Genomic DNA, 24,748 nt, shown 5'->3' with positions numbered 1-24,748 from the left:
CTTGGGCAAGTTACTAACCCCAAATTGCCCTCCGATGCATTCATCGGAGTGTGAATGTAGTTATAGTTTGCACTTGTGTTTAGAAGTGCTTGCATGAATGGGTGAATGAGGCATGTTGTATGCAGCGCTTTGAGTACTCCGGGAGAGTAGAAAAGCGCTATATAAGAATCAGTCCATTTACCATTTACCATCTCCTGGCCAAACAATGTGGCTAAGAACAGCCTAAAACGAGATTTCAGAGACACACTTAGGAATGCAACTGCCTTACAAAACAGTTTTTTTACATGTTACATTTGTGAAGGGACTTTTTTCCGACACTTGGCATTTATATATGGTGTATTCTATGGGGTGCTCATGATGGCACTGGATTATCTGGCAGCCTTTAAAAGAATTTCCCTCAGGATGAATAAAGTATTATCAATCAATCATTTTGTCTCACTTAAAGTATAATGGTAGAAGGACTGATTCTTACTTTTCTACTCTCCCAGACCCTTCAAAGTTTTTTCTACAACAATTATCATTCTCACAATCACATTCTTATTTTCAGTACTTCCTACCAAAAATTCATACAGAGCAGGGAGCCAGGGATCTTAACAAACTGCTGATCAGTAGATGACCTGCTCTACCTCCTGAGCTACAGCCTCCCCTAAAAGCAGCATTAACTGTCATGCCAACTAGCCTTGTCACTGTAGTCGGCATCTTAGAAATGCATTGAAATACCTGTGCAGTAAGAATGCTGTCTTCATGCTGGGGAAAGACCACTGAGGCTGTGTCAGGTCTTTGTTGAAGCATAGTCAACAATCCGGTGTCCTTCAGACCTTTTCTGATGTGTTTTGTCTGCCTTTTAGTTCGGCCTATCACCTAAAACAATAATTAAAAATAACCACATGATATTTGCTTAGGTGATGACAATCTAAAAACAATTTTTAAAGGGCAATCTTACTGCATGATGGAGAAGCTGTTGGAACAGCCATCTGCGGTTTTCTGCACTGACGGGTGGCAAGTCCCAGGAAATGGCCAAATTGTTAATGTCATCCTTCTGCTGCTCAGTGAGGTGTTTATTACCATCAAGCTTATAGAGGAGAAAAATTCCATTTTAGTATGTTGCAAATATATTGCCTAAAAAATCTGCATTTTCTTGAGGGGGGGGGGTATTTACAGTTATATAAAAATGAGTTAATTTAAATTATGATTTCACTAAGGCTTGAAGTAAATTAGTATTCACCATGCAAATTGTAGAACGAATATCTAGATCTGGCACATCATCGAGCTGGACAGTGACAGTGTCTCTATCAGCATGGACCAACATGTGAATAATAGCCTTGCTGAGGCCATGCAATCGTGGCCCATCGTTCAAAAATGAATGCCCAATCATTCTGCCTGCTACCACAAATAAGTCACTGTCTGCCAAAATCTGAGAAGTAGAAGGCACTAGATGGTTCTCTTGTCCCTCAAAGAGAAGGGTCATGTTGGCTGCACCTGGAGAAGAACAGTACAAGCAAAATAAAAAAGCTATAGCTTTATCTATTGACGTAAGTACTTGATTAATGAAGTTGTCAAACATGATGCAAATACTTCAATGGTATCTTTTTTCTTTTTTTTTAATTTTTGGAGTAAAATTTTCAATGGATTATTTTAAAAACTCATCTCACATTAATTAAGAAAAGGATATAGAAACATACCGCTATGGATGTTGAAGCCATGTTGCAACTTTAGCATTGCCATGCTGAAAAAATGTCTCTGGACCCCAGTGCCAACAGCTGTGTCACCTATTTTAAAATTGGGAAAAAGAAAAAAACAACAACAACACAAGTAAAGTTACAAACTGCTTTACAGCACCCTTTAATGGAAAATCCTCATTTACCAAGTTGGAATGTTAAACAGCCTTTAAAGAAACTAACTGAATGTATGCTTCACCATAAGCATTACCTTGTAAAGAACAACGAAAAGGTCCTGCCCAATCAATCTGTGGTCTTTTGTAGAAAGCAATGATCTCTCGGCTCTGGGATGTTTGATCTTGTCGAATGTCAATGATAGCTGTGATTGTGGGGTTCTCCTCCTTTTCCTTTAAGAGATGCCTCTTAAACAAAACTGCAGCATCTTGGGGATCACTGGCCTTTTTCCACTGTTCTACTAAAAGATAAAGTACATTGTATGCAAAAATAACATTTTGTACTGTAAACCCAGTAAGCCAAAAAATTAAGGCCCAGCACACTTTCTGGTAAGCACGTCAATTTGGAATTTTAAATATACTCTGACATTTGGTATGAAAAGTACCTTCCTTATTGTTGGCTGGGATGTCAGTGTTCATCTCAGCAGCAAAATTGAGAAGTGTGTCTCTGAATTCATGTGCTGTGTGATGCAGGTCATCCACTTCACTTTACCCAAAGTGGTGCAAAAGAAAGAAAAAGATCAGTGTTTAAACATATATACACTGATCCATCTATCTATCTATCTATCTATCTATCTAGATAGATAGACGCAGGAATACTGTCAATAAAAGACAAGGTGACCTAAACAATGCACTCTAAAGAAGCAAAAGTATATTGTCAAAATGCCAGGATGAACACTGATAAAAGCTCATCCATGTGGTCAACATGATCATAGAAGATGAACAGGTTAGGTAAGGATGAGCCCCTGCTATGACATGATGCAAAGGCAGAAGCAAGAGCAACTATAAATGTGCTACACATAGCATTTGTTTAGTGTTGTCCAACTAAAATGAACTTACCGATCACCACATGTACTGGCATGCAAGACCAAGTCATCTGGAGGATAACGATTTCCACAAACAGGACAAGAAGGCTGAAGAGGATATTGCAATTAAAAAGTGTATTTATTTTAGTCCTCGCAAAGATGAACAGTCCAAATCTAGCACAGAATGCCACAGGTAATTAGCAAATAATGAAATAGTTGAACAAAGATCTGCTTGGAATTTTGTATTGTCCATATTACAATGTTGAATATATCTGGGAACTCACCTCCAATTGGACTTCATTCTGATGTGCCTGGTCAGTCATGCTTTCACACGCAGCTTCCTGGTAAAGGAATATAATGTTACATTACACATTTATGGTAGGTAGGTACATGCTGCTCACGATTTGTCATTTAGAGCAAACTAGGGGATCAACGCCCCTCATGGGGACACTCCAATAGGGCATAAAGTTTTGGACTCTCCATCAATTGCTCTAAAGAAACGAAGAAGCTTCTCAGATGAGAGGTGGCACATCTTCAAGGAAACTTATAGAAGTCCAGATGTTTTCTTTCCAAACTCTTTACACTACAATGACTGGGATGACTGAGAAACTTCACAGACATTTAGAGCAAAACTTACGACTGATTTCAGCACATACATTGACTCTGGAAATTCACCCAAAGTAGTCTTGGGTAAAGCATAATATTCTGTCCTTCCATTTTGAAAGTAGTAAAAAGGAATACAACTTAAAAAGTTTTAGTTTTTAGCAAAGGTGGTAGCAATGTTTTTTTTACTGTTGAATTTGGCTTACTTGTACACAGTTTTCTACGTGACAAACAAGTAGCTGAAGAGGCATAGTCACACCACAGGTCTTGCACTGAGACTTCGGCATTTTGCTGAATTCTGCAGCATCATGTGGAAGAGGTGTAGTATCAATTTTTTCTTGGAGAGGGACAATATAAAGTGTATTTTTTCCATTGTTGGTGGCCATCTTGAGCGTCTTGGCTGTGTAGCCTTGTGTTCCCTGAGATACTAGAGAGAGATTTCTCTGTCCGCTACCACCTAGAATATGGAACAAAAACCAAGTAAAATGCATTCGCAATACAGCAATGTTCTAAAAGTTGAGATCATAAAGTACAAATAAATCCATAACATTATGGAACACTACTGTTGTATAGCAATGTCTTTAAAAACTACCTTGTATCAACCTATACTTTTCATTTTTAAACAATGCTTAAAATGTTAAATGAATCACTAGACTAAAACAATATTTCATTCATAACTATATTCAGAATATTCAAGTTTTTTATTAAATGGTGCTGTACTGTTGATGTTATACCTGTAAACAATGGAAGTGTATTGATGTGCATCTTATGCCTTTATTGCTTTTCAATCACAATGCGCCAAAAAAAGTGAGTTAATCTAAAAAAACAAGACCATGCCAACAAATCTGAAAACTAAATAATAAAAGCCATATCAGTGTTCCATAAGTTATTCTCGGAAGAAGTGTTAGAAATGTTTTAATTAGACAGAAAAGCTTCTTCTAAAACTTATCCAGATGCTTTTTGCTCTAAGTAAATGTCTTCTATTAACTCAGACACAAAGTCGGGGAGTTAAAATGACTTACCTCCTGCTTTATACAAGAGCCATCCACCAGTTAGGGCCTTCATCTTCGGATACTCTTCATGCAGAGCTACAGTAATCTAAATTAGGGTTAAAAGAAATCAAACATTTCCTCATGATTAGTTTGTCAAGTCAAATTGTAACATTTTTCAATTTTAATTTTGAAGTTTAAAATTAGATTTTTTTTGACAAGATAAAGGCATCTAAAATTGAGAAAAGTACTTCTTCATGATCAGCATTGTCAGCTATGCTGAGAGTTCGCCTTCCAAGTCCAGCTTGAAGAAGCCGTATTTCATTCTTTGGGGTTTTTGTCGTGGAATCAGGCAAAAGACAGAATTGCAACTGAATGTTGCGAACTGCATGTATGACATTACTAGGAGCTGGGAAAGGCCTCTTTCCTTTGGATTGCCTTCTTTGAAACATTGCTGGAAATGACCTGTAAATAAGATTATACATTTGAGGCATTAAACACTTTGCCAATTTCTTCCAAATTAAAGCAAGACTACTCATCTGATTGGAAAAGTACTGCATTACTGTTAAGGTGAAATGTCATAATGATGTTTAAGGAGGATCCAAGTGCATAGGTAATTTGCAGAACAGGTTGTTTAAATAAAAAGATGAATTACATAAAAGAGAGTAAGAGTAAAAGCTGAACACACAATAGAGACAAATCATGGATGCAGCATTTTACTTTTGTGCATGCCAGGTTAAAGCCTATGAAATATATTTTTAAACAAAAACCAAAGAGTAACTCAAAACCAAAGGGTTGCTTGAATCCAGTATTCATTATATCCTTGTCAGTACAGATGTTGTGTCTTCTCCAGAATACAGGGAAAAGAATATTAAAAATATGAACAACTGAAATACAAACCTAATTATCTGGGCTTCTACTTTACTGAATATCTTAGATTATTGTTCCATAATACTCCCCCAATGAATGGAGTAGCATTACTGGCAAATTTCTTTTTCTTTTTACCTTTGCATTTCTATTTGGGTGCTCACTCTTGGGGTTTGCTAAGGCACTGTCGCTGTAACAGATGTGGTTGCAGTTCCACTACTAATATCAGACTGGGAAGTTGACAGAATTCCCACAAGATTCAGTATAGCCTTCTCTATTGCAGTCTTTGGCTCCTGTTGAAAATATATTTATATGTTATTGAACATCTGCATCTTCATTTAAACAATACCATATGGTTTCCCGATATATCCCTATTCCCTTATTAACCTGATATTAAAATAGTTAACAGTATAACTAATAGTCATGAGTGAGAGTTTAAAAGAACACTAAGGAAGCTTGTTAAGCCATAGTTACAGTAGTAAAAGAAAATTGAAATCAAATACTTTATACACGCACATATATCTCCTTAAAATGACGTTAACCGATTTTACGTTAGCAAGTTAGTGCAGCGTAACACGTTAGCACGGTTTGCTCGTTAACGCGTTAGCAGCTACTGAAAGTGAAGCTAGGTCCCCTAACTTTCAGTAGCTGTTGAAAGTTGTTGTATACTGTAATTACTGTAGTATTACTCTAACACAAACTCGGGGGTGACCTGGGACCAGTGCTAAGGTCAAGTCAGAGCATTTCAGTTCCAAATATTACCAAAACGACATCTCACCGGGATTAAACTTAAATCCAAACACATAATTCTCCACGATGCTGCTGATGTTTAAGCAGACAGACCGTGCCACACAGGAGACTATTTGAACACATGCAACACTAGGGCTAATGTTGAGAGCCCTTTTTAAGCTAGCTTTTGGCACCGTGAAAAATTACAGTGTAGTAACCGAACATGATATTCAAAAATATATGTCTGGACAATTAGCTTGTTCCAGTAAACCATAAATTAAAGCTTACCTGCGCTGCAGAAGCGCCACCGCTGTCCTCCATCTTCAAACTGTGTTACCCTTCCAGGACCTGAAGGTCCGTAAAGCATCCCCCCCCGACAGCCAAGCCCATCTGTTCTCTGATTGGATTGTTTAATTTGTGATTGACATGACATTGACCAATCAGCTTAAAGGAAGAAAAATAGGGTCAAAATTCGTACTTGTAACTTGCAGGGGTTTTTTGGCTAAGTCCACACACAAATCTTTTTTACACACGCACAAATCTGTTTTACACACGCACAAATCTTTTTTACAGATACAAATCTTTTTTACACACACACAAATCTTTTTTACAGATACAAATCTTTTTTACGCACACACAAATCTTTTTTACAGATACAAATCTTTTTTACGCACACACAAATCTTTTTTACAGATACAAATCTTTTTTACGCACACACAAATTTTTTTTACGCATACAAATCTTTTTTACAAGTACAAAACCGATTTACAAGTACAAAATATTTATGACCACATTTTGAGTCCATACGGCGCCCCATACAGGTGTGGCTTAGACTGCCCACAATAAAAGGCCACTCTGAAATATGCAGTTTGATCACACAGCACAATGCTGCAGATGTCGCAAAACCAGTCAGTATCTGGTGTGGCTACCATTTGCCTCACACAGTGTGTTGCACGTTGTGAGGCAAATGGTGTGCAATGGGCATAGAGTTGATCAGGTTGTTGATTGTGGGCTATGGAACGTAGGTCCACTCCTCTTTAATACTTGTGCAAAGTTGCTGAATATTGGCAGGAACTGGAACACGCTGTCATATACTCCAAGCCGAGCGTCCCAAACATGCTCAATGGGTGACATGTCTGGTGAGCAGTGTTGGGAAGGTTACTTTTAAAATGTATTCCATTACAGAATACCGAATACATGCCCCAAAATGTATTCTGTAACGTATTCCGTTACGTTACTAAATGACAGTAACGTATTCTGAATACTTTGGATTACTTAATATATTATCATGCTGTTTACAACTACGTGAATGTACTATTGCTGTGATTTATTACTGTTACTGAAGGTCCGCGGCTCCGAACCGTAGTAAAGGGACCTCTGGCTATTATGGTGGGTTCCGTGTCGGGCTGGTAGCTGAAAACTAGCTTTACTTTGTTGTCTGGGTCAACTTTGCTAGCGAGAGACAGAGAGAGGCGTTGAAAGGCTGCTCCAACGGAACTTATTGTTTCCGGAGGAAAACACGAACACAGTGTACAGTTGAGTCTTAATAGCTTACTTACAAATGGGCTCGTCAGGCACTCTTCTTGGCTGCAGTGGTTATTATTATATTTACATGCTTCCAGCTCCCGTTTTTGCTCCGTGACAGCTCGGACTTTTCCTTTCTCTCCCTCCCTCGCTCACAGACACATAACGTGTATGGTAGTCCATTCTCGCTGCAGCACGGACTACACTGCCCATGAGGCTACATTCTTTAGGGCCATGCCTGTAGCATTCTGCCTTTTAGCTTAGCACAACAACAACAACAAAAAAGCGCTCTCTCACCCAGGAAACACACTGTGAGAGAGCGTCACCCTGTAACCATGGCAACCGCAACGCTGCCGCCTGGAACAACAGAACAGCTGTCAAACAAACCCAAACAGTCCTGACCCGCGACAATATGAAACAGGAAAGTACCGCCGTGTAATCCATTTATTTCAACAAAGTAACTGTATTCTGAATACCACCTTTTTAAACGGTAACTGTAACGGAATACAGTTACTCATATTTTGTATTCTAAATACGTAACGGCGGTACATGTATTCCGTTACTCCCCAACACTGCTGGTGAGTATGCTGGCCATGCAAGTATGGGATGTTTTCAGCTTCCAAGGAATTGCGTGCAGATTCTTGCAATATGGGGCCATGCATTATCATGCTGTAACATGAGGTTATGGTCATGGATAAATGGCACAACAATGGTCCTAAGGATCTCAACACGGTATCTCTTTGCATTCAAAATGCCAACAATAAAATGCACTCATGTTCATTGTCCATAACCCCACCGCCACCATGGGCCACTATTTTCCATAGCTGTATAAGAACAAGCATCTAGCCATGCAGTCTGCCTGTGCAAACATTTGTGAAAGAATGTGTCGTTCCAAAGAGCTCACTGAATTCGAGTGTGGTACTGTAAAGGTACAAAAGTGCTTATAAAGTGCAGTAGTACAAACTACAGAAACTAGCTGACAATTACTCACAAAGAGTGTCTTTTAAGAATTTAGGTAGAGAATGAGGTGGATTCATGTGGTAGCCCCCAGCATATAGTTAGCTTGCTCAGCCAGCTAAGCTACAGCGATATGCATAAGTATTCATAAGCAGTAAAATTTTAAATAAGTAGCTATGCCAAAGGAATAAGTGTTGAGAATCAATGTGAGTAGAAAATAAAACCTCAAGAAAAGATAGAAAAATATGAATAAGATGTTATAATCATAATTATGAGTTTTTATTTGAATGTTGAAGATTCTGGAGAAAAGTAGTCTTAGTAGCTGGTGAATTTTGCATTACAAGATCAAATATTAGAAACTCCCAGATGCCCATAAGAAGTTAGCAATGCTGTGGTAGCCCCAGTTCATGGCCATCAGGTATTAACACATAGTTGGGTCACAGACTTAACTTATGCCATTACTGTATTACTAGTATTACCTGGCAGTAGGGATGGGTATCGTTTAGGTTTTATCCGATACCGGTGCCAAACCGGTACTTTTGAAACGGTGCCGGTGCTTAAACGGTGCTCAAACCGGTGCTTAAAGAATGGAGAACACAAAATTGGTCCAAAAACCTCTCATGTTGAGCTGTTTTTTGTAAAAAGATAACAATGTTAGCCTTTTCTGCAGCTATAGGGCATATATGGTATCACTCTTGGCTGGAAGCAGTGCTTAAACAATGGAAAAAACACAAAATTGGTCCAAAAACCTCTCATGCTTAGCTGTTTTTTTGTAAAAAGATAACAATGTTAGCCTTTTCTGCAGCTATAGGGCATATATGGTATCACTCTTGGCTGGAAGCAGTGCTTAAACAATGGGAAAAAAAACACAAACTTTGTCCAAAAACCTCTCATGTTTAACTGTTTTCCACTTTTTCTTTGGTCATTTTAGCCTTTTTGGCCAGGGTGAAGGGAGTATCTGCCATCAAACAAGAAGACAGCCGCATGTAACTACGACGGTGTTTGCTAGTTCACCTTACATGCATTAATTTAATAACGTGGTTAGCCTACTCAACGTAAATTACACACGAACAACATTAAGCTACTCACGCAGAGAAGAACAGCTGCTGCTGCCATCATCATCCGTCATCATTTCTGCTACACTGGCAGGGCTAGGGGCCAGGACTCTACTCTTCGAGTTTTTGGGGGATGTTGCTAACTCCAGGTCCGATAACAGGCACCACACCCGCAGTAGATGTGCTCGGTATGAGGTCTCGCAGCAAGCTATCAAACACGGCGCATTTCTCGGCTTTAAAAAAACGCTATGCGTCGCCAGGTGTTTCATCGGATTTGAGGTGTTACCTCCTTTGACAGTATCACAGTATCAGCTTAAAGCACTTGTTGCAGGCTGCTGAGTTTGCATTTTTTGCTGCGAAGTACAGCCAGACTTTTGACCGCTTCGCCTTGGGCATTTTTAATCTGTAGCTCTGCTCTAAAAGAACGTACGTACCTGGACCCGCCTACTATCCTCGGAAACGTAAAATGATTGGCTAGAATTGGCTCAGGAAAAAAAAAAAAAGCACCGAAACAAAGCACCGAAATGTGCGCTGCTTTTCGGTCTGGTTACTACCGTTTATACCGGACACCGGTACCCATCCCTACCTGGCAGTATAACAAGGGCTGTCTCGGTGTTGGAGTAACGCTGAAATCAAGTCAACTTCTTTAACACCAAGCTGGAACAGTGGACAGTTTGTCACACAGGAACAGCAAAGAAATCTGTTTTTATTTACTGTGATGGGCCAAACTCAGGCCTTCAACATACAGGTGGGCCATTTATATGGATACATCGTAATAAAATGGGAATGGTTGATGATATTAAAGTCCTGTTTGTGGCACATTAGTATATGTGAGGGGGCAAACTCCTCAAGATGGGTGGTGACCATGGTGGCCATTTAGAAGTCGGCCATCTTGGATACAACTTTTGTTTTTTCAATAGTAAGAGGGCCATGTGACACATCAAACTTATTGGTAATGTCACAAGAAAAACAATGGTGTGCTTGGTTTCAATGTAGCTTTATTCTTTCATGAGTTATTTACAAGTTTCTCTTTGTTCACAGCCATTGACATGTCGAAGAGGTTAACACGTGAGGAGCAGATCAAAATTGTGTTGATATCTGGTGGACGCAGTAACCGGGTCATTGCAGCAGACTTCAATGCAAGACACCCTACGAGACCACCCATCTCCCATGCTACAGTTAGCAAACTGCTTGCTAAGTTTCGTGAAACTGGTTCAGTGTTGGATTTGCCAAAATGTGGACACAAGAAAACAAAAATTGGAACAGGACCCTCAGTTCACGCAGAAGATTTTGTTCAGTGATGAGGCAAACTTTTATGTGAATGGTGAAGTTATGGTGTGGTATATGGGGTACAACGATAGTGGGTCCATTCTTCATCAATGGAAACCTCAAGGCCACTGGATATTTGAAATTGCTACATGATGATGTGTTTCCCTCTTTATGCACTGAAGCTGGCACGTTCCCTGAGTTTTTCCAGCAAGATGGTGCACCACCACATTATGGGTGCCAGGTCCGAGCATTCCTAGATGAACAGTTTCCTGGAAAGTGGATTGGTCGTCGTGGGCCAGTTGAATGGCCCCCAAGGTCTCCCAATCTGGCCCTCTTAGACTTTTATCTTTGGGGTCATCTGAAGGCAATTGTCTATAGTGTGAAGATATGAGATGTGCAGCACCTGAAACTACGGATACTGGATGCCTGTGCTGGCATTTCTCCTGCGTTGTTGCTATCAGTGTGTGAAGAGTGGGAGAAGAGGGTTGCATTGACAATCCAACACAATGGGCAGCACATTGAACACATTTTATAAGTGGTCAGAAACTTGTAAATTACTCATGAAAGAATAAAGTTACATTGAAACCAAGCACACCATTGTTTTTCTTGTGACATTACCAATAAGTTTGATGTGTCACATGGCCCTCTTCCTATTGAAAAAACAAAAGTTGTATCCAAGATGGCCGACTTCTAAATGGCCACCATGGTCACCACCCATCTTGAGGAGTTTGCCCCCTCACATATACTAATGTGCCACAAACAGGACTTTAATATCACCAACCATTCCCATTTTATTACGGTGTATCCATATAAATGGCCCACCCTGTAGAATCATTCTATTTGAGTGCATTGGTCAACATTTGCTTTAGCTTCTCCAAGTCAACTTTCTTTATGATGATGGCCTTATGGTCTTTCTTCAGCTTCTGGATGTAGTCCACCACCATCATGCCTCGGGTGTAGGTCCCCTCCAACTCCACTGCCACCGCAACCTGAAGGAGAAACACAAGAAATTGTTAAACAATACTTGAAATTTTACTTAACCTGATGAAAATCAGGAGTTGCTTACCTCTTCGCTCTCAGTTATCAATGTATCGTCGATGGCAGCAGCTAAGGCATAGACGTCACAGGAATTGAAACCAGTTCCTGCAGTAATCTCCTTCTGATAGTCAGCTGATTGGGCTTTCTGTCAAATCAGAACGTCAGAGGTAATTTGACATTTTGTGATCTTTAAAGAAAAAAAAGTTACCACTAGAGGGCCTTAATTAACACTTGTAGACGCCTCATATGTACACTCTGTTCACACTGCAGGAATGATTATTAGATTTTTTGCGGAATATAATGCAAATTCTTTAGGGTTGTTGCCTTATTAGCAAAGTTTAAAGAATATATATGACAAAATCACAAATAAAAAAATCTGTTTACTAGTTAAATCAGTGCAACAGATTTTGTTTCTTGTATACTTATTTACTGTGCTTATTTTCACTTTCCACAAATCTTAGAACAAGGATGTCACTGCAAAAAGGTCCTGCTTAGACAAGTTCCTGTAGGAAAGGTGCAATTTTAGCTCAGTGGGTTGAGCAGGTGACATTGTGACTAGGATAAAGGGCACAGCCTACATTTCTACTTTCAAAAAAGTTATTATTTATGACATAATTTTTTATCATGCTTACTCTTAGGTTTCATTGTGAACAAAAATGCATTATTGTAATAATACACTCTGAACAAACTTACCATCCTTGAAAGATTGGAAATCTTTTTCATGAATTCGGCTTTCTGAGTACATTGAGCAAGCCAGGTGTCACAGAAAGACTAAAAGAGGGAAAAGGGAGTGTGCAAACGTAAGTCTCTGTGTAATTCTCAGTCAGAAATACTGTCACTGCATCCATTCAAATATTATTTTAAATGTCATTTCTGTCAGTGTCAAACCTTTAAAACTGTATAATTGTTGATTGTAACAGAACTTAGTTCTGTTCAGTTTGTTTCTCTCCTCACCCATGACAGGCTGTTCCTGCAGGTGAACTCCCAGGTAGAGATGTAGGTTGGGCAGGTGTAGCGGTCCAACACAATGTAAGCTGCCTCTGGGTCGGCTACAAAGTTAAACTCTCCACACACTGTGGTGTTACCTCTGGCTGCACACAAACATTTTACAGTTTTTGTTATTATTAAAATAGATACATAAAAACATAAATCACTGAAAAGATACAACAGAGTAAATAAAAGCCTACATTCAGTGTTTCCCCCCATGATGTAGAGTGCCTTAAGCTTTTTTGGCAAGGAAGGGTCCAACTGCACTGCGACAGCCAGGTTAGTGAGGGGGGCAGTAGCTACGAGGATCACCTGAAGGCAGAAGACAGAGTTGTATTGATAACTGGAGTGCTCTTGTTATTTATGACATAATTATAACATTATAACATATGCATCTTTTTTTTTAAATAAAAATGTGTTGAGACAATTTTTCAGTCGGAGAAATTTACGCTTTACTAAGATGAAAGTTTTATATAGAATTTTTTGTGTGCATATGTAAAGAGGAAGCAAATGTACCATCAATGAAGACAGCTTACTATTGGTCAGGTGATGTGATTTCATGTGTTAGAGTTCAATTAATTTTAACTCCACATCACCATTACACCGTTTTAAGAAAATCGAAACTTCAAGGCACCCCTATTGACACAATGTTGTCACTGAACCAAACCACAAAACATTTACAGAATATGAGAATGATAGATGCATTTAGATAACAAAGCCATTCCACTTCCCCAGACAGGTTTGACAAAGCCATCTAACCTGACCCCTGTTAGTCTATGCATCTCACAGAGAAATTAGGCTCTTAAATTTTATTTACAGTACATTAGCAACATGTTTAACAGAGCACTCACCTCTCCAGCATTGTCTTTCACAAGCTTGATCATGGCTTGCACAGCTTTCTTCTTATGCAGCAGATCCAAGCCTGGAGCATCTGGATCCGGGACATCCCCCAGCCCGTCTTTTCCGTGGTAATCACCCGCATGCTGTTTGCGGGCCAGCAGAGGCTTTGAGCAGCCACGATACACTGGAATCTGTATTGTAGGTTGCATTTAATAGCAGGTCATCCAGCATGCAGCCATGCAGTCAGATCTGTCACCATATCCATGTACAAGGCTCTCCCACACTCTGCTAAAAACTTACATCCAGCCTGTTGCAGACTTTCAGGACACGCAGTGTGTTCTTGAGGACATTCTCCAGGGGTGTGTTGCCATGACAGCAGGTGATCCCCAAAATCTCCACATCAGGGTTGGCGAGGGCCACCATGATGGCCATAGCATCATCCACCCCAGTGTCCACATCAATGATGAGCTTCTTCTTCATCCTGTGTTTTTCTTTTCACATTGTCATAAGCTTTTACTTATAGAATAACCTTATGTTTATAGTCATTCCAAAACATGAACATGAAATACGAATGAAAGGCTCCTTCAACGAGTTTTACGGCCAAGGCACGAGAATACACTTTACAGCTTTGCCTTTAGGCTAGTTTTCAGTGTTATAATGTATGAACTATTCAGTGTTCAGAATTGCATTCTAATGTTACTCTAAGTTTCACACTATAGTGAGATTCTAAGATGACCTGAAGTAACAATAAAATGTATAATGCTCACCTGGTGAATGGATTCTGACAGATGTTTACAGCTTACTGATATGAGCCACTGCAGCTGAATGCTGTGATCTGAAGACTGGATAGAATTACTAAGAGAGAGGCTGCATTAGCTCTTGGCTAACTCCGCCCAGTGGGAGGTGGGAATTCCTTCATAACCTCTGCGGTGTAGAGTGCTTAAATTGTAATTCCCCCTCTCATGCGAAGGAAGAAAAAACTTGAAGATCATAATTTATGTATCTGTGCTTGCCAAGTATTTGGGAAGCCAATTACACTCACTTTGTAGAAACTTGTGTCTTGACTCTAGAATAATGTTTAATTCACTGACTGCAAGATATTCAGGTCCTGTGGCTGCAAAATAAGCGAAGCTCTACCACCATTCTTGACTGTTGACATGAGTTATTTGTGCAGATATGTTTGGATTGTTTTTTATTTGACTCTGTGCATAATGGCCAAACGTCTCCAATCTGGTTTCATCTGTGCAAAGCACATTGTTCCAGAAGAAACATAAGCTATGCTGCCATGCTCTTTTTAGAGAAAAGTTGTTTTTCCTCGTAATCCTTCTAGAAAAGACATAATTGTTTGGTTGTTTTCTAATTACACTGTCATGAAGTTTAACATTCAGCATACTAACTGAGGCCTGTAGAATCTGAGATGTAGCTCCTGGGGATTCACAGTGTCTCTGAGGATTGCACAGTTTGACCAAAATATTTTACATCTTGTGAGACAGATTTGGGCTTGGTGACGCTAGCTCTGACCCAAGCCTAATCCACAGCATTCAGGAGGTCTATGGAGTTAAGAGCAACAATGTTAGCAGCAGCTAACATCTGCTTCTCGCACTCCTCTTTTAGTGATATTATAGAGTTCTGCTGGGCCAGTCGCATCTTATTGATCAGCTCTGCTAAATCCCTGATTAGTGGTCTCTTTGTGCCCTCAATCTAAGATGGAGAGGAAAGAAGATCAGATCATGTGAAGCAAACTGAACAAATTATGAAAAGTGAAAAGGTGATCAAGTATGTTTATATATGGTGAAATTATATCCAAGCCCTTATATAAAAAACTTTATATATGAAGTTTCTTATAATACTAAAGAGGTCGATATTTAGATATAGAGCGATTAAAAGAAATAAAAGAAACACATCAGATTTCATTGGCCAAAGGTAATCCAGGACCGCGGAAACCCGCTGCACATGCTCCGCCCAGGTGGGGAGGAAGGTGGGAATGGTGGAATTTGGCGCCTCTAGCCCCCACTCATCTCTCTCCTTAACCAGACTCACCAAAGAATTGGTTTTAGCCTCTTTCCACGCTTTAAGAAGGTTAAGGTGATATATTTGGGTGGCTCCTCCCCTGTCCGACCGTACCACTTCATAGTCTACGTCCCCCACTCGCCCTGTGACCATGAAGGGTCCTTGCCACTTTGCAAGTAACTTTGCACTGAAAAAAAGGGAGCAATACAAGCATCTTCCGGTGAAAATTGCCTATGAATAGTGCCTCTGTTGTGCTGCTGACATTCTTGGGCCTGGAGCAAATTCTCTCGTGATTACCGCCCCAACATGTGCAGCTTTGCTCTCAGGCCCAGAACGTATTGAATCTAATTATTAGCTGGGCTCAGACCTTCCTCCCAGTTTTCTTTATTCAAGTCCAACAAGCCTCGCGGCTTCCTGCCGAACAACAACTCAAAGTGAGAAAATTCCGTGGAGACATGGGGCACCTCCTACACTGCAAACAACAGAGGGTCTAACCAGAGATCCCAATTGCGTTCATCCTCATGAGTGGAGAACTGGACTTTAAAGTCTTATTCAGCCGCTCCACCAATCCATCCATCTCAAGGTGGTAGATGCTGGTCCGAACAGATTAATACCCAGTAATTTGTATAGCTCTTTCAGTGTGTGAGACATGAAAAAAGTTCCCCGGTCAGTCAGTATATCTTTCAGGATGCCGACGTGGGAGATGACCTGAAAAGTGCCTGTGCCACACTCTTTGGAGAAATGGTGCGCAGCAGCACTGCCTCTGGATATCTGCATAATATGCCACATAATCGACTAGAACAAATACAAAGTGATATCCTCGTGCACTCTGATAAAATGGCCCGATAAGGTCCATGTCAGTGCACTCTAACGGGACCTCCATTAACAGCAATAGGCATAAAAATGCTTTTGGAATGGCTGGCTGGTTCACCAGCTGACACCAGTGGAGCACATAAGCCCACATGCTCGGCCACAAAAATTGGGCCATTATTCACCGTGGGGTTATAGTGAGCCATCTGGAAAATCAATTCCCAGCAGCTTTTAGGCACCAGCAACTTGGTGTACTCTTTTTCCATGCAAGTGTCATAACTCACTTGACACATGATCTCTAATAAATACAGCGCTGTGTCAGGGCGCACCACATGAATATCAGTTTTTAGCACTGATCAAAGGCTGAGTGTAGAGTTTCATCACAAGATTCTAGTTGGAAATTTCTCATGGACTGAATTGCTGGAGGTGGTGGGGCCTCATGAGAAGGCCCGACACGCCTGATGACCTTGTGTCAACACTGAGCGCAGTGCAAAAGCTACACGCCACAAAAGCTCATGAATGCATACCCACACACTGCCCTAACAGGCCAATCTGTCCCCAGAATTAAGGGATGTGTCAGGTGCGAGCTAATTGGCCTTATATTTAATTTGAAGCAGCACTATGGGATATTTGTGTATGTCCCCATGCACACACCTTACATCCACCCACTCTGCCTCCAACAATGCAGAACCAGGGTTTGGTGGACTAGGGTCTGCGTGCAGCGCAAGTTCACAATAGCTTGGAGTATACCCCGGGACACCTTACTGGAATGCTATACATCCCTCCTGGACCAAGAAGGTCCTGGTTTAAAATACGCTCTGGCGCTTTTCTGTATGGAGTTTACATTCACTCTGTCTGTGTGGGGATGGGGTTATGTTAACTAGTGGTGCAACGGATCAAAAATCTCACGGTTTGGATCGGATCACGGTTTTAAGTCATGGATCGGATCAATTTTCGGATCAGCAAAAATAGAAAAAAAAGACAAAAATTCGACTCATCATTTACTTATTTAAGTATTTTTTGCCTATTAAAAAACATTCAACTGAAGACTCATTCCGCGCACTTATATAAAAACTAATTAAGGTGCAATATGGACATTATGGACCATGCTGGGCATCCTCTGCATCCTCTGCACACGGCCATAAACAACCAGAGGAGTCTGTTCAGTGAGAGGTTGCTTCTCCCAAAGTCAAGGACCAGCAGACCCACACACCATTAAACTGTTTAACTCCTCGCTGGAGGGGAGAGGGAGGGGAAACGGGGACAAAGGAGGGGGGAACAAGTAAGCTGTAGTGCCTTTTCACTGTGCAATAGTTTTTGTTAATAACGGTGTAATAGACTCACAATACTTGAAATGTGCCTTGTCCCTTGTCCCTTGTATTCTTATTACTATTTATTCTATTTATCCCTTTTGTATACTCTGTATTTTTATATGTGTATATATGGTATATTTCTGCTCACATTCTGCAACTTCTGTCGGTGCTGTGCTACTGGAAACTGAATTTCCCGGAGGAACCCACCCCAGGGATGAATAAAGTTTCATCTAATCTAATGTAATCTATAGGGCAGCACAGGGCTTTGTATCTACCACTCCGCTGTGATATAACGAGTGGTCACGGTCACGTGGCTTTCCGTTGCCCTGGAGGTCCACCCATTTGTAGTTAGGGCAACAGAAGATGCCTGGGACAGTTCAGCCATAACTTTAAACTTTTCCTGCTCATACATGCTTGGAACGATCTTGTCACACTGAAGTGGATGTCATAGCGTGGCTCAAGCACGTTCATCATAGTTTAAACCCCTTGTTTTGCACAACGGAATACGACCTCCCGTCTGCAGCTAAACACTCCAATAGCTTTTGTAATAGCTTTAGCCCAGTCGGACTGGGCAGCAAAGGGGTGCTTAAATGCCGCAAACTCCTCTGCTCCGCCACTTGGACCGCTAGCGCTGGCCATAACTGCCGCTTGACAGACCCACCACACGCACCATACACATACTTTTTTTTTTCTTTTTCGAATCTTCGGATCACGTGCGTACCGAACCGTGGAGTGGGATCGGTTAGGATTTCGGATGAACCGTGATCCGTTGCACCACTAATGTTAACTGTAAACTCTAAATTAACCATAGGTATTTATGTGAACGTGAATGGTTATCTGTCTTTGTGTCAGCTCTGCAACATATTGGTGACCTGTTCAGGGTGTAGAATGAAGAAGAAAGGTGACTGAATATGAGTATAGCACAACTTTTGATGCCAGATGGTATGAGTATTTTGGAAACTGCTGATCTACTGGGATTTTCCTATACAGGCATCTCTAGGCTTTACAGAAAATGGTTTGAAAAAGAGAAAATATCTTTATGGAGGCCTGCGGATGGCTTGTCACTCTGGAACACAAAACAATCATTCCCAAAAAAACAGTTTTTATTTCTTGTTATGAACCAAACTCACGCATTCAGCATGCACAGAATCATTCTATTTGAGTGCATTGGTCAACATTTGCTTTAACTTTTCCAAGTCAACTTTCTTCATGATGATGGCCTTATGGTCTTTCTTCAGGTTCTGGATGTAGTCCACCACCATCATGCCTCGGGTGTAGGTCCCCTCCAACTCCACTGCCACCGCAACCTGAAGGAGAAACACAAGAAATTGTTAAACAATACTTGAATTTTTACTTAACCTGATGAAAATCAGGAGTTGCTTACCTCTTCGCACTCAGTTATCAATGTATCATCGATGGCAACAGCTAAGGCATAGACGTCACAGGAATTGAAACCAGTTCCTGCAGTAATCTCCTTCTGATAGTCAGCTGATTGGGCTTTCTGTCAAATCAGTACATCAGAGGTATTTAGACATTTTGTGATTATCTGTAAGCCAGTGGAGGATCAAGGTCTAAACAAAAAAAGTTGCCACTAGAGGGCTTCAACCAACACATGTAGACTCCTCTTTTCACACTGTGGTTACCCTTGTATAGTTGAGTGACTTTGGGGAGTATAATGCAAAACCTTTGGTCTTGTTAGCTTATTAACACCATTTAAATGTCAGTTTAGAATTTGGAAGTGGACGTCCTGGCACGTCAATCTGGCTATGTGCCACAAGCCAGTAGAGTAACCCAGATTTCTTGGAGTCACTGGGTGGGTTGAAGAGTGTTACATCTAGGGACTTAATTGTTCTCCTGGGGGATTTAACCGCTTATATGGGAGCAGTGTGACCTCAATGGGTGGAAGGCTGTACATGGAAGATACCATTGAATGAGAATTTTGGTCAGCTTCAAAGCTAACCATCAGACAACTCAAGTGGGGTAAATTGTGCTCTTCTCACACTGTATACAATGGTAGTTTGGTTTCCTATGGTGGTGATCGTAGAGTATGCACTGGGTAAATGCCAGTATGACCCTCGAAGCAAATAGCAAGGCCAGGTGATGATCTCCCAGTTCTTTAAGTGTCAGATTTAGTGGAACAATTGCATAGGTGGGTTTGGCTGTGAATGGATAGAATGAACAAAACCAAACACAAATTACAATCAATTGTAAACACCAATAATCTCATTAGTAAGCTACATAACATGTTACAGCCACATACTTGTCTTGTAGACCTTACTACTCGGCTGATGGCCTTCGCTTATAGCCATATAGGTAATAAAGAAAATCAATCAATCTTTCCCATTACTCAGTTCTTGTGTCCAATCACTTACGATGTTAAATAAAGTAAAAGAAGGCAAATAAACATGATAAAAATCACCAATTAAAACTAAAACTTAGCTTAGCTTAGCCATATCGCCTGGTAGATAAAATGAGTAAACCGAAAATGTCCAAAGCAATTAAGCTGACGAACTATCCTTCTTAAAAACGGAAATATACTGTAACTCCCCAATCTTATGGACGCAGGATGACTCGCCTATCATTTGGGGTGAGGTGACTGCTTGATGTCAGTGGACCTGGGGTGTCCTGATTTTCTGAATGCTGTGACACTTCACTACAGTGTTGCATTGAGATCTGGGTCATTGGTTTGGTTTGGAAGACTGGGGTGGTCGTTCCCTGTTTAAGAAGCATAAGAAGCAGGGGTTGAGGAAAATCTATGCTTCTGTTCAGGCTTCTGCCCCCACAACCTGAATCAGGAGAGTGACCTTTCTGATGTAAGAATTACACCACTTCCTGTGAGAAAAACTGCAATCATTCAATCATTTTATCAGTGCGACAGTTTTTGTTTCTTATGTATTATGCTTCTCCCCCCTTTCAGCAAATTATAAATTAAAGAACAAGGATGTGTAACGACATGTATGTAAGTGTCATAACATACTTTTGGCAGCACAGTGTGTTGATGCCTGGCACTATTGTGTCACAGCACTAAGATCCTGCTTAGACAAGTTCATCTGGGAGGAGTGCCAGTTTGGTGAACACATGACACGATACCAGTCTGGGGTTTAGTTTGATCCGAGGCTCTCCTGGCCTGTCTTCCCCCACTCTCTTTCTGCTGTTCTGTCTCATTTTTCCCATGGCCTATCTAATAAAGGTGAAAAAACTTCAAAATTGTTTAACAGAAGTTCCTCTGGGAAGAGTTTAGACTAGTAAGTCAGCATCATTTGCAGCACCTGGGGATCCAGTGCTTCTTGTAACATATTTTCTTGCAAAAATGTATTAAGATATAAATTTGTCACACTTTCTGGGGATTCTAATTATTGTAATAATATCATTTGCACACTCTTACCGTCCTTGAAAGACTTGAAATCTTTTTCATGAAGTCTGATTTCTGAGTAGATTCGGCAAGCCAGGTGTCACAGAAAGACTACAGGAGGAAAAATTGAGGGTGCAAATTTAAATCACTGTGAAATTGTCAGTCAAGCCAAAAACAGCATTATTACAAATATTCAAATATTATTTTAAATATAATTTCAGTTAGTGTAAAGCCGTACAGCTTGCTGTACAGCTTGTCTGTTTCCTCACCCATGGAAGGCTGTTCCTGCAGGTGAACTCCCAAGTAGCCATGTAGGTTGGGCAGGTGTAGCGGTCCAACACGATGTAAGCCGCCTCTGGGTCGGCTACAAAGTTAAACTCTCCACACACTGTGGTGTTACCTCTGGCTGCACACAGACATTATTAATGCAGTTCTTGTTATTATTAATATAGAAAAAAAAATCATAAATCACAGAATAAGTACATCAGGGTAAATAAAAGCCTACATTCAATGTTTCCCCCCATGATGTAGAGCGCCTTCAGCTTTTTTGGCAAGGAAGGGTCCAACTGCACTGCGACAGCCAGGTTAGTGAGGGGGGCAGTGGCTACGAGGATCACCTGAAGGCAAAAGACTGATTTGTGTTGATGACTGGAGTGCTCTTGTTATTTATAACATAGCTGTGGCATGAACAAAACCCCTACAAATAAAGGGTTTTATCTAGAAATCTACTTTTTTAGTGAAATTCAATAGATCATTTACATAGAGTAAACCTTTATGTTTACCTTTTTTTTTAAATAAATAAACCATTTCAAGAGAATCCCAAATTCAAGGCACATGTAGTGAAACAATGTTGTCATTGAGTTGTGTTTTAGATACATAAAACTTAATAACAACTGAACTGAAATGAGCAAATCCGCTCTAGAAACTAAGCCGAACTAAACTGAATTAAAAACAAAAATTAAAATAAATAAAGAGAATCCAAAAACTATAATAATTCTGGTATGCATAGAATACATGCATACACAGAAAAATGATGCTCTTAAATTTTATTTACAGTACATTAGCAACATGTTTAACAGAGCACTCACCTCTCCAGCATTGTCTTTCACAAGCTTGATCATGGCTTGCACAGCGTTCTTCTTCTGTAGCAGATCCAAGCCTGGAGCATCTGGATCCGGGACATCCCCCAGCCCGTCTTTCCCGTGGTAATCCCCTGCATGCTGTTTGCGGGCCAGCAGAGGCTTTGAGCAGCCACGATACACTGGAATCTGTATTGTAGGTTGCATTTAATAGCAGGTCATCCAGCATGCAGCCATGCAGTCAGATCTGTCACCATATCCATGTACAAGGCTCTCCCACACTCTGCTAAAAACTTACATCCAGCCTGTTGCAGACTTTCAGGACACGCAGTGTGTTCTTGAGGACGTTCTCCAGGGGTGTGTTTCCATGGCAGCAGGTGATCCCCAAAATCTCCACATCAGGGTTGGCGAGGGCCACCATGATGGCCATAGCGTCATCCACCCCAGTGTCCACATCAATGATGAGCTTCTTCTTCATCCTGTGTTCAACCACAGAATTAAAAACCTGAAGAGAGATTGTTTCTAATAATGCACACTTCATTCCTCTAACATGATCTGGAACCATCTATCTCTCCATTTTTTTAACAGCTTTTCTAACTGGAGCGTATCTGAGCTGCAGGAGGGAGGGAAACAGGGTACACTCTGCACAGACCACCAGTCTATCTATCACACAGAGAGACAGAAAACTACAAAAATAAAAACAAATAAAACATAGCATTTTTTCTTTTGATATTTAGATACTTTTTACAGCATCACCTTTAGGATGGTTTCCAATGTTTAAATGCAGTAATTAGTGTTCAGAATTAAATTCTTATGGTATTCTAAGGTTCATTCTAAAGTAAAATTACTTAAATGTAAAATACTCACCTGGTGAATGGATTCTGTTTACAGCTTACTGATATAAACATCCGCAGCTGAATGCGTAAACTGAACATTGGCCAGAATTATATAGGGAGGTGTTGCATAAACACATGGCTAACTCCACCTCAGGGGATTTTCTCTAGGTGTTATAAATCTACCCCAAACTTTGGTTTGTCCCCCTTTTTGTTTTCTTTTGTAAAATGAAATAACTGCATGCTCTTTATGGAAAAAACGACATTTAATAATAATATAGAGGGGACAGGGGTTCAAACTGTGTAATAACAAGAATTGTCTGACATTGTTAAAACAATATTGTTCTGCTACAGGTGTCTAGAATTAAAGGGGCTACTGAAGGCTTTTCAGTTAAAACAAATACACTTTAAAAAGCAAACCATTCAGTTTCTCTATCTTAAGATAAACTCTTGGTCTAGAAAGTGGACAATAGAAATAATTAATTACATAATTAAATTCTTGAAGAATTTTCATTAAACCCAAATGCGGTAGAAATGTATTGAAAACAAGGAATTTTATAGCCATCTTAAAACAGCTACTCTAGAGAAACCTGCATCCAGCCAGTGCGCAGATTTTTAATGTGTAACCTGTATCCAGTGCCGTCACATAATGGATATCTTTATCCTCTGTAAGAAGACTAAGAAGACTTTTATTTTGAAAGAAACACCTTTAGTGCATGCGTTCATTTTCTCATATGATTTGTGACTAAACAATTTGCATCTAATGTAATTCACGTTTCTGCAGACGTGCTTGCAACATGGTTAATTTAAATAAGACATTTCTTTTATAAAGTCTGCAGTATACAGTTTACACGTGAAGACGGTTGAATTTTATAAAGAGGATAAGCTGGATAAGCTCTTGGCTAACTCCGAAATTCCTTTATAACCTCTCCGCTATAGAGTTTAAGGGTATTTGTGACTTCACAAAGCCTCTTTGAGGCTTCACTTGCTTAAAAAACAAACTTCTTTCCTCTCACGAGAAAGAAAAGTGAAACGAAATCAGATTTTATGTGTCTGCTTGGCAAGCCTGTGATATTACCTTTGTAGAAACTTGTGTTAAAGACGAATCTGCTGCAGGGCTGAAACATCGGTTGTGAAAAGATCCATTATCTTATGATTAAAGGGTATGTCAAAACTCTGCATTCTTAACAACTGACTTAATCATGTAGCATATATCACCTCTGTGCTGTGTTTGCAATATACCCTGCTGTTATTGTAGTCTGCTTAACTAGTTTAATGAAACTATTAAGTCAGAAATGTGTTGTGAGATGTGTTGATCATGCAAACATGTGTTAAACTTTTTGACTGCGTGATGATAACCTCAGTTTCTACTGGCTTGCAGAAGTTGGTATCAAAGCCTTATTTCCCTTGGAAATGACAATAGACATTCATGAAAGTTTTCACGTCACTCTGTTTGACTTTATCTGTCTCTCACATTATTGCAGAGGAATTTTGGTCCACTTCTATGTACAGCATTGCTTTATTTCATTTATGTTTGCAGGCATTTGTGTTGAGGTCTGTACCTTCACTGGAACACTGTAAAAACCTTGACTGTTCTCTGTTTTCAGCCATTCTGTTGTAGATTTGCTGCAATGCATGGGATCACTGTTGAATAACCCAGCTTTCAGCCAAACTTCAGCTGTTGGACAGATCTCCTCAGAGTCTAGAATACCGGTATACAGAAGAGTTCATGTTTAACTTGGTGACTGAAAAACACCAAGGTCTTGCGGCTGCAAAGCAAAGTCCAAATCATCACC

At 40.2% G+C, this 24,748-nt stretch overlaps 3 protein-coding genes across 4 annotated transcripts; all 3 read right to left on the bottom strand.

Annotated features, from left to right (window-relative positions):
• Positions 1 to 23: 23 nt before the first annotated feature.
• Positions 24 to 6,465, bottom strand: LOC134621361 (uncharacterized). 2 transcript variants are annotated; one of them, XM_063467824.1, is made up of 14 exons: positions 6,174 to 6,465; positions 5,295 to 5,449; positions 4,541 to 4,754; positions 4,323 to 4,398; positions 3,507 to 3,757; positions 2,982 to 3,038; positions 2,732 to 2,805; positions 2,278 to 2,378; positions 1,930 to 2,133; positions 1,683 to 1,769; positions 1,226 to 1,479; positions 944 to 1,072; positions 721 to 861; positions 26 to 222 (listed from the first exon to the last, which is right to left on the bottom strand). In XM_063467824.1, the coding sequence occupies exons 2-14, from the start codon at positions 5,300 to 5,302 to the stop codon at positions 178 to 180; spliced, it is 1,641 nt and encodes a 546-aa protein (XP_063323894.1). In that variant the 5' UTR covers positions 5,303 to 5,449; positions 6,174 to 6,465; the 3' UTR covers positions 26 to 177. The 2 variants fall into 2 exon arrangements, with proteins under 2 accessions (XP_063323895.1, XP_063323894.1); XM_063467825.1 differs by having other exon boundaries at positions 24 to 222; positions 1,930 to 2,130; positions 5,295 to 6,465.
• Positions 6,466 to 11,407: 4,942 nt separating this feature from the next.
• LOC134621374 (inosine-uridine preferring nucleoside hydrolase-like) lies at positions 11,408 to 14,390 on the bottom strand. The gene is made up of 8 exons (XM_063467844.1): positions 14,323 to 14,390; positions 13,856 to 14,046; positions 13,567 to 13,746; positions 12,916 to 13,027; positions 12,683 to 12,819; positions 12,422 to 12,499; positions 11,757 to 11,873; positions 11,408 to 11,679 (listed from the first exon to the last, which is right to left on the bottom strand). The coding sequence occupies exons 2-8, from the start codon at positions 14,033 to 14,035 to the stop codon at positions 11,527 to 11,529; spliced, it is 957 nt and encodes a 318-aa protein (XP_063323914.1). The 5' UTR covers positions 14,036 to 14,046; positions 14,323 to 14,390; the 3' UTR covers positions 11,408 to 11,526.
• Positions 14,391 to 18,842: 4,452 nt separating this feature from the next.
• LOC134621397 (inosine-uridine preferring nucleoside hydrolase-like) lies at positions 18,843 to 22,627 on the bottom strand. The gene is made up of 7 exons (XM_063467873.1): positions 22,418 to 22,627; positions 22,129 to 22,308; positions 21,546 to 21,657; positions 21,310 to 21,446; positions 21,074 to 21,151; positions 19,073 to 19,189; positions 18,843 to 18,995 (listed from the first exon to the last, which is right to left on the bottom strand). The coding sequence occupies exons 1-7, from the start codon at positions 22,595 to 22,597 to the stop codon at positions 18,843 to 18,845; spliced, it is 957 nt and encodes a 318-aa protein (XP_063323943.1). The 5' UTR covers positions 22,598 to 22,627.
• Between the last annotated feature and the right edge of the window lie 2,121 nt (positions 22,628 to 24,748).

Source organism: Pelmatolapia mariae, linkage group LG23 (genome assembly GCF_036321145.2).
Source record: "Pelmatolapia mariae isolate MD_Pm_ZW linkage group LG23, Pm_UMD_F_2, whole genome shotgun sequence".
Taxonomy (NCBI): Eukaryota; Metazoa; Chordata; class Actinopteri; order Cichliformes; family Cichlidae; genus Pelmatolapia; species Pelmatolapia mariae.
The sequence above is the reverse complement of the archived record's forward strand: the minus strand, read 5'-3'. Positions and strand labels throughout refer to the sequence as shown.

Bases quoted from the DNA above. Each gene is read 5' to 3' on its own strand.
- LOC134621361 (XM_063467824.1), bottom strand. The intron at 2,134-2,277 runs GTACTTTTCATA...TTTATCTTTTAG, and splicing joins CCCAGCCAACAATAAGGAAG to TAGAACAGTGGAAAAAGGCC. The intron at 1,073-1,225 runs GTGAATACTAAT...CTCCTCTATAAG, and splicing joins TTCGTTCTACAATTTGCATG to CTTGATGGTAATAAACACCT.
- LOC134621397 (XM_063467873.1), bottom strand. From the start codon at position 22,597: ATGAAGAAGAAGCTCATCATTGATGTGGACACTGGGGTGGATGACGCT. The intron at 21,658-22,128 runs GTGAGTGCTCTG...TTTTGCCTTCAG, and splicing joins TGAAAGACAATGCTGGAGAG to GTGATCCTCGTAGCCACTGC. The intron at 21,152-21,309 runs GTGAGGAAACAG...TTCCTCCTGTAG, and splicing joins GCAGGAACAGCCTTCCATGG to TCTTTCTGTGACACCTGGCT.
- LOC134621374 (XM_063467844.1), bottom strand. From the start codon at position 14,035: ATGAAGAAGAAGCTCATCATTGATGTGGACACTGGGGTGGATGATGCT. The intron at 12,500-12,682 runs GTGAGGAGAGAA...TCCCTCTTTTAG, and splicing joins GCAGGAACAGCCTGTCATGG to TCTTTCTGTGACACCTGGCT. The intron at 11,874-12,421 runs GTAAGTTTGTTC...CTGATTTGACAG, and splicing joins TTTCCAATCTTTCAAGGATG to AAAGCCCAATCAGCTGACTA.